At 39.7% G+C, this 12617-nt stretch overlaps 1 protein-coding gene across 5 annotated transcripts in view; it reads left to right on the top strand.

Moving 5' to 3' along the window:
* LOC132989743 (glutamate receptor-interacting protein 2-like) overlaps positions 1-10722 on the top strand; it is a 34068-nt gene extending 23346 nt beyond the window's left edge. For 4 of the 5 annotated variants that reach the window (XM_061057555.1, XM_061057554.1, XM_061057558.1 and 1 more), the window contains exons 16-24: positions 43-188; positions 1613-1757; positions 2055-2194; positions 2701-2883; positions 2979-3138; positions 4405-4519; positions 4860-5084; positions 8000-8146; positions 8689-10722. In XM_061057555.1, coding sequence (XP_060913538.1) covers positions 43-188; positions 1613-1757; positions 2055-2194; positions 2701-2883; positions 2979-3138; positions 4405-4519; positions 4860-5084; positions 8000-8146; positions 8689-8883 — 1456 coding nt within the window. In that variant the 3' untranslated portion in view covers positions 8884-10722. Of the gene's footprint in view, positions 1-42; positions 189-1612; positions 1758-2054; positions 2195-2700; positions 2884-2978; positions 3139-3909; positions 4106-4404; positions 4520-4859; positions 5085-7999; positions 8147-8688 lie in introns of those variants that run through there. The other variant, XM_061057559.1, reaches the window with a different exon arrangement.
* The last annotated feature ends 1895 nt before the right edge of the window (positions 10723-12617 follow it).

Here is a 12617-nt window from a genome sequence, read left to right as displayed (position 1 = left end):
CTCTCTCTCTCTCTCTCTCTCTCTCTCTCTTGTTCCCGGCAGAACAGGCACTCTTGAGCCTGGAGACCGGCTGCTGGCCATAGACAGCGTCCGGCTGGAGAACTGCACCATGGAGGACGCAATGCACGTCCTGGAGCAGGCCGAGGACATGGTCAAACTACGAATACAGAAAGATGAGGACAACATTGGTACTTTAATCCATTTATAAACCAAACGTATTACCCATTATACAAGTAGAAGGGGAGAGTAGCAGAAGTACATTTAGCAGTTATATTAGCTTTCAACTTGCTGCTACATTTTACTTAACTGGATTCCACAGGTCTGTGAAGATGATGTATTTCTTTTCCCCTGAATTTATTTGACACCTCAGGATACTAGTTTATCGTTTGTTAAAAACAAGAAGAACTTGACAATCCTCACAATCAACAAACAGTTCTTTTTGTTGTTGTTGCTTAATCTAAGTTTCTTATTGTTACCATTTTTGTAAATCTTTCCTGGTTAATGGCAGTTCAACCAAAGACTGATTATTTTTTTTCCCCCCCTTTGAATCTTCTCACATGATTCCTTCAAATCGCTTCCCAGGGCATTAAGACGTACAATTATATCTTTTTCAGAAATAAAAGGGAAAAAATGGAACAAAACTACTAAAAATAGACTCTGATTTGTTCAGCTGAACTTTGTTTTTCATTTATTTTTTTCATCACTTCTCTTTTATCTCATATCCCCTCAGGTTTATCTTGGGACCAGTTTTAGTCCCTCCAATCAATCTGCTTATTATGAGGTCCATAACAATGTCAAAAAAAATACATGCAGACAGATTCAAAAGTCTTGTTTTGTCAAACCTTTAAATATAATGTGTAATGTGTTATGAAGATTAACTTTATCAACAAATGAGATTTCAAATTTTTCAATAAATTTGATCTATATAATCATAGTCTCAGGACCCACCAGCAACTACTTCATGAAGAATCGCGACCCAAATTTCCGATGTTTTTCAACCAATCAGAAAATTTCACATGTTTGAACCTCAGACGCTACAGAACATAAGACAGAACAGAGACGGAACAAACAAACAAGTATTAAAGCGCTTCATGACTTTTTGAAACACGTTTTTTGTCCAGACACACATTTCCGACACACTGAAAATGCCTCTGCGACCCACTTTTGGGTCCCGACCCGCCAGTTGAAAACCACTGAGAACCACTGGCATCATTTATGCAGATAAAAAAAAAAAACAGTTTTGCATAAAAGTTTTAAGCCTGTGAGTACTTCTTAATTATTAATAGTCTCACATCAGCCTTTTTTCTAAAGAAGAACATTTCAGAAGTAATACTTTTTGTTTTTTAAGTGTGTTTTATATTTAGAGTGCAGTACATTTGCTTGTAGTTTATTTTTTATTTTCTTGATAACTGTGTTGCTATTTTAACGTGCATAATGAATGTTTATACCTCTCATCACTAGAAACTGGCCTTAAAAGATTCAGAATAAGTACAGTAAGAATAAAATGAAAAGGAGATAATTGTTGCTCAGAACGTTTCATGTTTTTTTTTTTTGTCGTCTTCACAGGGTTCAAACTGTCAGTATAATCGTATGTGTTGTTTCCTTTGTGTAGATGAGTTGGAGATGTCGGGCTCTATAATCTACACAGTGGAGCTGAAGAGGTATAACGGACCCCTGGGCATCACCATTTCAGGCACAGAGGAGCCCTTTGACCCCATCGTCATCTCTGGTCTCACAAAGAAAGGCCTGGCAGAGAGGTGAGGGGAGGTCACACTCAGGGGTCAGGGTAGTTATTCAAGAAGATGGTGGCATGTAAATTTGGTTAAGGGTGCGTAAAATCTGTAGTTCCTTTCTTTGGAGACTTTTTTTTTCCCCCCCTGTAAAATAAACAGCACAGTTGACAATGGCTGTCTCGTCTTTTTCTGTAACAAAAAGCCTCTTTGTTTTCCGTCTCGGTTGGCGCTCTGGCAGCCTGACAGTTCTCCGAGCCAGCATGTCGGTACTGTCTGGTGTAATGTGGTAACTCTGTCTCCTCTGCTCTCCTAACCCCGCAGGACCGGGGCCATCCACATTGGGGACCGAGTCCTGGCCATCAATGGGGTCAGTCTGAAAGGAAAACCACTGAGTGAGGCCATCCACCTCCTGCAGATGGCGGGGGAGTCGGTCACCCTTAAGATAAAAAAACAAGCTGACCGTACGTTTTTTTTTTTTTTTTTTTGGCAACTTATTGTTCTTTTGTTTTTAACCTCTCATAACAGTTTGAAAAGAAAGAACCGCTTATAAATGCATTGCGGGAATAACTGCAAGCTACACTTAGTCAGCAAAAAGATAGGTGTCAAGATAGCATCATGCCACTCACAATCACTTTCACTTCTTCACATGTAAATATGAAATATGTGTTTCATGGCCCTGCAGCATTCTTTCCAATGAGTGGGAGACATTTTGTTCCAGTGGGTTTTGTACCAACATTTATTCTGTAGAACTTTTTTTTTTACATTTAATCTCTTCTTGGTAATCCATTCCGATGCATTACTGTGATTTTTTGATTTTTATTTGTAGAAATGTAAAAGAAGCCTGCCTAAAAAGACATGAATTTCAGGCACAAAGACATCGATTCAGTGTTTCAATTTTGCACTTTGGGATGACTGAGTGCATTTCTTCTCCCTGTTGATGTAGCTTTACCTCACTGCTCATTCCCAGGTTCTGATAGACGGCATCTGGCAGAAAGAGAAGCTGCGTTTTTAAGCGACACAGAGGATGATCTGACCGATTTCCAGAAGACCAGTAAACACTCAGAGATCTACTCTGCCACTGTGCCCAGTATAGACTCTGCAATGAGCTCCTGGGATAGCTCAGGGTTTGATGCAGGCTACGGCAGCCAAGGTGGGTTAAATCCAGGATGCTGGCTGTCTGAAAACTACCCAATTTTCCTTTCATGTACTAATGAGGTCAGTTGATTTCCCCCTTTTTTTTTCCAGGAACATATCTTCACAAAGCATCAGATATACTGCTCAATCCAAGTGACTGGCGGCGCACACAGCACAGGAGCCAAACCAGCTCTAGCTCTGCAGGCCTGCTCCACCACACGTCGCTGTATGATGGGAGGTTTACTGAGGATGAGTGGGACAAGATACCCGGGTAAGCCTACTGTCCAGAAATCTACATCATCTACTCTACTTCTTGTTTCATTTCTGTGCAGCTGCAAGTCTTTTGTATTTCATAAAACGATTTTTTTTAAAATGTAAATCACATTCAAAGGTGGAAAGTCAGTCCTTTCTTTAAACAGTTTTTAAATTAACCCTTTGGGGTAAATGACAAGAGTATTCCATTTTTTTTATCACTTTATAATTCCACGTCACTAAAATGTAAGAATAAATATTTTACACCAACAACACATAAGATACATTTATAAAAAAAATTTTTTTTTTTTTTCAAGGACTAAACCTTTAACCTTTTAGATGTTGTGGACCCCTGACATTGTTTTTTTAAGGATTATGTACCTTTTGAGGACAAACAAGGAAAATAGATTACAAAATGTTTTCAAAAGTCTACAAAAAAACCTAGAATAAAGTTCAAAACATGAATACATTTGTGCAGAACTAATATATGCTGTCATATACGGCCTACATTGGGACAAGATACTCAGACAGTCTTTTAGGTTGCCGTCTGTTCTTGAGTACTTTTGAATACAATGCTCTATTTCTAAATTTTCACAATAGTACTTTTACTCAAGTTAAAGTATCTGCATACTTCTTCCACCTCTGAAAATAAGAGCTTTAGTTATTTTCCCTCTTTGGGTTCATTGACAAATACAAACTGCACAGTCTGTGAATTGTTTTCTCTCCATTTTGTGTTGTATGCTTCCCTGTTTTGTGCTTTTCCAAACTGTCCTTTTCTCTTCTTTCTCAGGTATTCTCTCTCTCATCTGCTTTACTAACTGCCCACAAGCTCTTTGGTGTTTCACATAGATGCATCGTTTTTTTTGTGTCACCCCCTTTTCCACAACAAACAAAAAAGCCTTTCCTGTGAAAGCATCTAAAGAGCCCAAGGATACATCAGCCTTATCTGTCTCGTCACACTTCTTTTTTTTTTCCTCTTTTTTTTTTTTTTTTACTAAACTTTGTGTTACATGAGTTCAATTTCCTGCTCTTTTTTTTTGGGTGACCTTACTTTTATAAAATTGAACTCTTTTAAAGGCTCTGTCTAATCTAGCGGACTCCCTCAGCATTTGAACTGCCACAAGGGAATTTAACAATAACATCCTCAACGAGGTCCTGAGAGACTTTCGAATGAGGATTTTCCAGCACCCAGAACAAAAAAAACAAAAACAACTGCATTTCCCATGCTGCAACGGCGGCAGGATCGCAGGGCTGCTCTCATGTTCTGGTTCCTGCGTTGTCATAGATTCGTCAGCCCCCCTCGTTGCCATGGCACCCTGAACCAGGATGACAGCTTCTGGTCCCAGGCTCTGCAGGACCTCGAGACCTGCGGCCAGTCTGAGATTCTCAGGGAGCTGGAGGTAGGCCTCACCTGACACCTCCACCCCCTAACCGCTTCCTGCTCTTGTTTCCTCCTCCCTCCTCCTCCTCCTACTCCATCTGATTTGTCCTCTCCATCTATTCATAGACTGGTGTAGGGCTAAGTGAACATGCCAGATGAAGCATTATGATAATCTGAGTGTAATCTGTTATTAAATCTGACAAGACAGGCCGTGCACCTGCTGCCGTACTGCTGCTATACTCACCCGGGAAGGCTTTTCCATTATCAGTCTCTATGTGCACTTCATAATAGGTTATATGTGTGTCTCTTTTCTCATACAAAATGTCTAATAATTGGTTTTTTTGGGGGGTCTCTTTCAGGCATCCATGACAGGTAGCGCTCTTAGTCTGTACCTAGAGGAGACCAAGACCAACGACGACTCGATGTTTCAGTCTGACATTAGTCCCATAAAGAGGGAGGGAACCCTCAGGGAGTGTAAGAACAAGGGCACCCCGAACATGTCCACCCGAGCCAGAAATGCACCATCCCTGGGCAAAGGGGACCCATCTGACATGTCGGCCTCTACCACCCTGGCACTGCATAAGGTAGTTTTTCCTTTTTCGGGTTTATTTCTGGACTTTTTTCTGACTTTATTTAGAGACAGGACAGTGGATAGAGTCAGAAATCAGGGAGAGAGAGATAGTGGGGAATGACATGCAGGACAGTTGGATTCTAACCTGGGCCGCCCGCTTGGCTGAAAAATTCCATTGCATGAGAAATCTAACAAGACAGTGCTGAGAAATATCAAATCATGACATGTATGAGAGCAGAGTGGTCTGTTAGGCTACTCCACCTGAATGAATGTTGCTGTGGATACGGGGAGAGGGGGCAGAGGACACACTACCAAACCAATATAGATTAATGCTTCCCAGAATACCTCAGTATGCTGCCTGAGCAATCTGAGCAATCCAATCTCCCAGTAGGGATGTTGATTGACAGTATAAACAGGATCAATGAGACACCTTCTTGGTACTTTACAGATGGGTAAGAGGGAGAGTCATTTCTCATTATCATGAGGCACAGTTTGATGGGCGTCTGATCCCTATAACCAGTCAGATAAAAATGCGTGTAAGTGGAAGGCTTGTGGTCTAGATCTCTTGTTCAACAAAATGCACATATGTTGGGTGTGACATGATTTTGCTGTCAACACTTACCATTTATAAGTAGCATGAAGACCCGGGCAAATCGTTAAGTACATGCATAAAAGCAGATTTAGAAAGTTTCACATCAGCGGCAGCTCTCTTGGTTGTTTAGGAAAAAGCCTCAACAGCGTGTAAACTTCCCCTATGTTAGACAAATGGTTGTGACTGAATCAGGCCGGATGCAAATGTCTTAGAATGGGAGGGGTAACAGATGTATCTGCCAGAGCAAATAAATCACGAGTTGAAGATTTGCGCTGATTTCCAAACTTTCCTAGAACCAAATGACGCCTTCAAACTGAGGACCCCATGTGTCCTTTTAATGTAGCTATAGTACACATGGCACTTTGTTAAACCAATAAAAAGTTAAGATTCCTGTCAACTATGATTATATGATGGCCCAAAATAGTGTGCCTTCATCCCTAACATGATCATGCAAATAAACAGCTGTGAAGATAAACACTGCCTCGCTTGCCAAGTTTAATACTCTGGTATCTGGCAATGATAATAATGTTAAAAAAAATACACTAAACATTATTATTTGAATGTATAAAAAAATCCTGAATTTTAACTTTTACCAAATAAAATATTAAAGAAAGTTTATATTTTACCCAATTTAGCCCTTTTCCACTTCCTTTTAAAGGCTAAAAATAATTCTCAAGTATGTAGTGATTTAAAGGGTTCTTCACTTCTAAATACAAAGATGTGTTATAACACACACTTTCTCCTCCTCTTTTGTATTCTGCTCATACTTTGAGTTTCCATTTTAATTTGCAAGCTGTTATCCAAAGCACTACTGGACACTTGGGGCTAAATGTGGTCATTTATAAGTCCGCTGCACTCACAGCTTGAAAACATTGTACAAACAATCGTCCTGAGGGAATCTGTCCATCATTAGGTTTATGCCTCCATGACTCCTTGACTTGACTCATCGTGGCTGTCTGTACGGCATAACAGGGCCCAGTGGATAACCTGGCCAGTCCGGACTTGCATTGTGTGTAAACACACAACCCTCATTAAACATTACCTCTGAAGCGACACACGCTGTGACCCCAGACTGCACCAGTATGCTCCCTGAGACGTCTTGTTTGGAGTCGCTCATGCATGTAGATGTTTCATTAGGGAAGCGGGGTATGGCAAACTCTTTCAGCGTTTAATCAGAAAATGGACTTTGGGCTAGTTGGAAGCAGAGTACATTTTACAAGTTGAGACTTAAGAAGATATCCACCATTAACTTCTAACTTGTCAAAATTTTTATTCTTCATATCAACATTCATTTCTAACTTGTGTACCTTTTTTTTTTTTTTAAATGTACGTTTCAAATTGAGTACTTAAAGGGGTCATATTATGCTTTTTCTGGTTTTATATGCTCTTTAGTGTGTTTTCCATGTGTCTTGTGCATGTTTAGGCACATCTATGTGGAAAAATTCAAAGTCCGCGGAAATGCAGCTTCTCCTACGTCCTCCTGTTAGCTGCAGCATTAGCTGCATGTAACGCTCGATTCTAGCCCCCCTCGAAAAAAAATTTGCCAGTGTGACGTCTTGTCAGTGTGATATCACTGATCTAAGCCCATTGGCTCGTTGTGGAAAGCCCAGCAGCTCATGTTGCACGCCCATTAACTTCTGTAAGCACGCCCACGATATGCCGTAGCCTGCGGTAGCACAGTAGTGCTAAGGTGCTGATGTTTTTGCTTCCCAGTATGGTAAAAGGGGCGTGACACGGTATGTTTTTTTATGTGCTAATATTTAAGAACTGTAGTTGTTAGTTTGTATCTTAAAGGTACAGTACATTTCCAATACTCACAATTATTAATTAATGTCAAAATTTAATTGTAAGGCATTTAAATGTAATTCTTACAAGTGACAATGGAATCAGAGGATCTATAAATAGAATATAGATACATATAATGTTTATCAGTCTGATAAGACATAAGACACTTTATTATCATTGTATGCAATACAACAACATTTTATTGGTGACAAACAAGACCCTGTTATAGAGTAGGTTTGAATACTCAGAGAAACGAATGAATCGGAGGTATTTGTGGCCATGAAAACCTGTTTAGTGTATACAGAGGACACCCCCCTTTTGTTTACTTCATTGAGATAACTACTAACCTAAGAAGTTATTTGACTGAGACCCTGGAGAAACTGTAGAGGTAGAAGGCTGCATCAAAGTTGTTCTATAAAAAGGTTTCTATGAGTTTGGTTTTTCACTGAAGAGTTGAATATCAAGCCCTCTGCTATAAGGATTTTTTACATCAGCCCAAACCTCTGTCGATGTTTCTGATGATGTTCTGTGCTGTATGACTTCATTTGTAGGTAACTCTGAGGAAGGACCACGAGAGCCATGACTTTGGTTTCAGTGTATCCGATGGGCTACTGGAAAAAGGAGTTTATGTCAACATGATCCGACCGGATGGTCCTGCTGACCAGGCGGGGCTGAAACCTTTCGACCGCATTCTTCAGGTACATTTTGTTTCAACACATACAAAAAACATTAGACTGTAAACATGATATGCTTAGACTGGAAGCAAAGAAAAATGGTCATTAAGACAGGCTAACCACTATCAGGCTCTTATTGAGAAATGGCCTATGTTTAGGCTACTCGCTTTCTTGCAGTTTCATAAAAAAATATTGACACCACACATGTTTTGTTCAGTATGGAGTTACAGTTGGGCAATGGTTAGCTTAGCTTAACTTATTTCAGTGACAAGAAATCGTTTAACGTTAGCCAAGTTGTTTGTTGCTGTGCTAAATTACTGGTAGAAACTTAAGCCGACTACAAACAATTTAGTTAGCACATTCATAATGTTAACCTAAAAAATAGTTTTAGGTGTATATAGAGAACATTTTTTTTCAACTTGTTACAAGAATGCGTGTCTTGCCTTTATGCTTTTTTGCTTTATTTTCTAGACTGTGTCAGGCCAGTGCAGTTGATGATTTTCACTTATATTTGGTTATTTTCAAAACCTGTTGAATGTTAAACTTCATGAATTCTGATCTTCAAGGTGAACCGTGTGCGGACCAGGGACTTGGACTGTTGTCTGACTGTACCTCTAATTATAGAGGCAGGAGACAGCCTGGACTTGGTCATTAGCAGGAATCCTCTGGCAGCAGACAACGGGCTGCCCAACGACTATGACAACCCCTCGAACTCGCTGTTCTGCTATCCTGAGCGCAGGACCAACACAATTGCCCTGTGAGCACAAAGACACACAAACACGAGCTTTAAACACAGCACTGCTGGGACCTCACGTCGCACACACATATCCTTCATGCACGGTTAAGTTTGTCACATTGTACCTCTCACACAGACCTTCACACTCATGTCCAGCACGCGGGGCATCCAGGAACAGACGCCTGAAAGCATCTCTCACTCACAAAGTTACAAGTGCATGTGTTCATGATTGCCAGTTTTAGTCACTGTGTTCACATGATGCGTTTCAAAAGGAGGTTCTGGCTTTAGGGCAGCCCCCCCCCTCCCCCCCATCCCTCATCCACCTCTTCAGGCTCCCGAGGCAAAGCCACATGCAGGGTTATATAACAGCGGAGTCATAGCTTCAGACTGAGCCAGGATGCCAACACACATGCCTCAGCTGTGAAGAGAGTCTTATGCTGCACACACAATATGGATACATCCACTCTTTTACTTTCATGAGCTTCATGTTCCCTTTTGAAAGAACATTTCTCCAATTGTATTTTTCTTTTTGTTGTGATCAAGATACACACATGCACTCAACACAGACTGCACACAGGGTGTTGGTGTTGACTCAAGGTTCAAGCCACATTGGGCGTCTTAGAGTTATTTCAGCCAGGACTTGGATCACTGCCCTTATTTCCAGACTCTCCTTCTCACTGCCTACCCTCGAGAGGGGACAGGGCCTCCAAATAGACAGAATCTGCTACTTGCCAAGTATAATTAGCTTAATTTTAAGGCCCCTTGCATCTTAATTTGTTAATAATTGAGGACACTCTTCTCGTTTTGGTTTAAAGTGTCTTTTAATGGTTCAACAGAGTCCAGCGTTAAGATATAAGTCACTTGGATTTTTGACTCTGGCTTGATGACTCAGCCATATGTTTCCAAAGATGATATTTTAACTTTCACAGTCTGCACACCATTTCTTTCTTATCCTGCATTTGCACATAAAACACATTTCAGTTTTTTTGTTGTTGCTTTTTAAGTTCAACCTTCACTCTCACTTTTTTTCGCGTTTCATTTCACTGTGTACATCTGGGACTCTACGTGTGGCATTACACCAAAATGACTTATGATTTGTTATCCATCACTGACACGTCCTTAAGCAAATCACATCCTTCCCCTAATCAAGGATGAAATGCCTTTCAGTTTTCAGTGATGAATGATTCTCTTGCTTTTACACCACGTAAGGCCATTGATTTAAAGTTGAGTTTCTCTCTGCAGAATAGCTGTTTCACCCTAAAGTATGTAAAAGCATGTTCGGCATGCATATGGTTTGTCCTCGGCAAGTATTGCTTATGAATAGACGGTAATGGAGTAATCTCTATTTGCTCCTACAGTACACATTGTTTTTATAAAGCTTTGTCGTACTGCCTCTGGAAATAAGATGCATATTCTTTTTTACATCTCAGCTGATGTGAAGAATGGTGCGATAGTTCCACTGTCCAGTTTAGAGGAGCCTTAGAGACTGATTATCCTTGGGAAAGTAACTTTTTTTTTTAATCTGTCTTATGTTATACCTTATGTGTATGAAGAGGCCTATTTTAAAGGTTTTATAATAATTAACTGTATTGTACCTTAAATTTTACTCTAATGTATAATTGTATGCTGTGCTTTATTTTTTTTATTTACAGTGCAGGCACATACAGTAAACTATCTTCATGTAATATGTGATACTGAATGTGTCTTCACAATATTTGGATAATATCCACATTCTCCCTGAATAAGTCAGGAATTGGTTAAGAGGAACTTGAAAGATTTATTTGATATTTTATTTTTTATTTAATTTATTATGAGATAAGAAATGTATTTCTTTTTATGGAATTAAAGTTATCAAACTGGTGGATTTAGGTCTGGTTTATTAACCGCGTTGATTTGGCTCTCTTAATTTATTCAGTCATGTTTCACTTAAAATGACATTTATGTCTATTTTTTTTACAGTCATTGAGCTCCATCACATGGTTGACACTTAGTTTTTGTCCATTTATCTGCACAGCTAGCTGAGTTTGACGTCAAGGGCAAATCAGAAAATGTTACTTTACAAGTTAACATATAAATATACTGTACCTACCTAAAATCAGCATTTTACTGTTGACATTGTTTGTGTGTAAGCTTTTTGATATTAACAGTCTGATAACTCAAAACAGCACAGTGCTACTAGCATGGTTGTTCACTTAGCCTTTGTCTGAAATGTTCCAAATGTACTTCTTTTCGCTTCTTTCTTTCTTTAATTACTATTTCAGTAATATACATAAAACATGGTACCAAGTGTTTTCATGCTAGCAAGTGCAAATTGGTAGCATCTTAATATTAGCATGTTTAGTGTTTACTTAATGCATTCAGCAAATTTAAGTCGGATAAAAGTTGTGCCAATGTGTAGCCTCACAAAGCATCTAATTCAGAGGATTGAAACTTTTCAATGTAGGCTACATATCTGTTCAGGAAGTTTTACATAAAAATTGTACGGTAGGCTACTTACCAAAAAAAATCAACAACCAAATGTTAGCATAACACCGTGCACTGTAAATTTTAAAGGATGATGCCAAAGTGATGTCACCCATCTGTTACTGCAGGGGGCTTTGGAGTCCCATCGATGGAGGTCGCCATGCTGGAAATGCTGTCTCACCCTAACATTCAGTCAACACACATAGGCTAAGAGCTGGAGCTGAGGTGGGTTTTAAGCCCCTTTACAAACCGTTACATTGCACGCACCTGTCAATCACGTCTGCTAAGCGCCTTATTGTGAAAAACTTTTATCCTTCATAACATCAAAACGGAAATGTTGTTGAATAATTCACCTCCTGTACCGTTTTTGAAGATGTTCTAAATTGTAAAGAGGTCTAAATTAAATAAGCTAAATGCTATGCCCAAGGACAGGATCAAAGAGCAAGCACAGTTGTTGATATGAACCATGTCCAAAAACTATATTAGTCAATGGCTTAAGGCTGGTCCATTATTTACTTGGTGCATTGATGGAAAAAGTGTCCACCAAGTGACGGAAATGCATCTGCAAGCCAGGGTAACGTTTTCACAAACTGGTGAGCTCAGAAACTCATGTTGCTCATCCAGGTGACGTGGTTTAAAATCTTTGGGGGTTCAGTGCCTCAAGCGCTTTCGACAAACTAGACACCAGAGACGTGCCCAAATAAGCCAGTCCCATATTTGTGGGTGAAATGTCAATGTAGTTACCACCTGTCAGGGGGTGTTAGATTGATGTAGGGATTGACCCCCTTTAAAACATTTAGGGCAAACTTCAATGAGCCGGGACAGGGAGAGGTCAGAGGGGTGGCATCTGTATTATCCACTCAACAGAGGATGATCAAACACATAGAGATAGCTATTTAATTGGCAAAAAATACCTATAACAACTTTCTTTAAACCAAAAACTAGAGGCTGTGCACACACTACCAAGCAGTCATCTAGATTTGATGTACTGTAGTTAAGTCATCTTGAAATTTAAGAACTGCAGTGATGTCCAGAGAATCATTCCTGCAGGGCCTTAAGGCTTATCAGGACAGATAAGATGATACTGTGATGAAATTCTACATCTAAATCATCTGTGCGGTGCTAGAACTGCTTTATTAAGCACACAATTCTTTTAATATCCCGTCATGATTACTGTGAACGCTGAATGCAGCCCATGATTAACAACTTCAGTGGGTGAAATGAAATAACTACCAATAAAATACTTGGTTGTTACCACTTGGTGTCATTAAAGAAATGTTTTTTGGGGTAACTACT

The sequence above is a fragment of the Labrus mixtus genome, chromosome 15 (assembly GCF_963584025.1).
Source record: "Labrus mixtus chromosome 15, fLabMix1.1, whole genome shotgun sequence".
Lineage (NCBI taxonomy): Eukaryota > Metazoa > Chordata > Actinopteri > Labriformes > Labridae > Labrus > Labrus mixtus.
The sequence above is the reverse complement of the archived record's forward strand: the minus strand, read 5'-3'. Positions and strand labels throughout refer to the sequence as shown.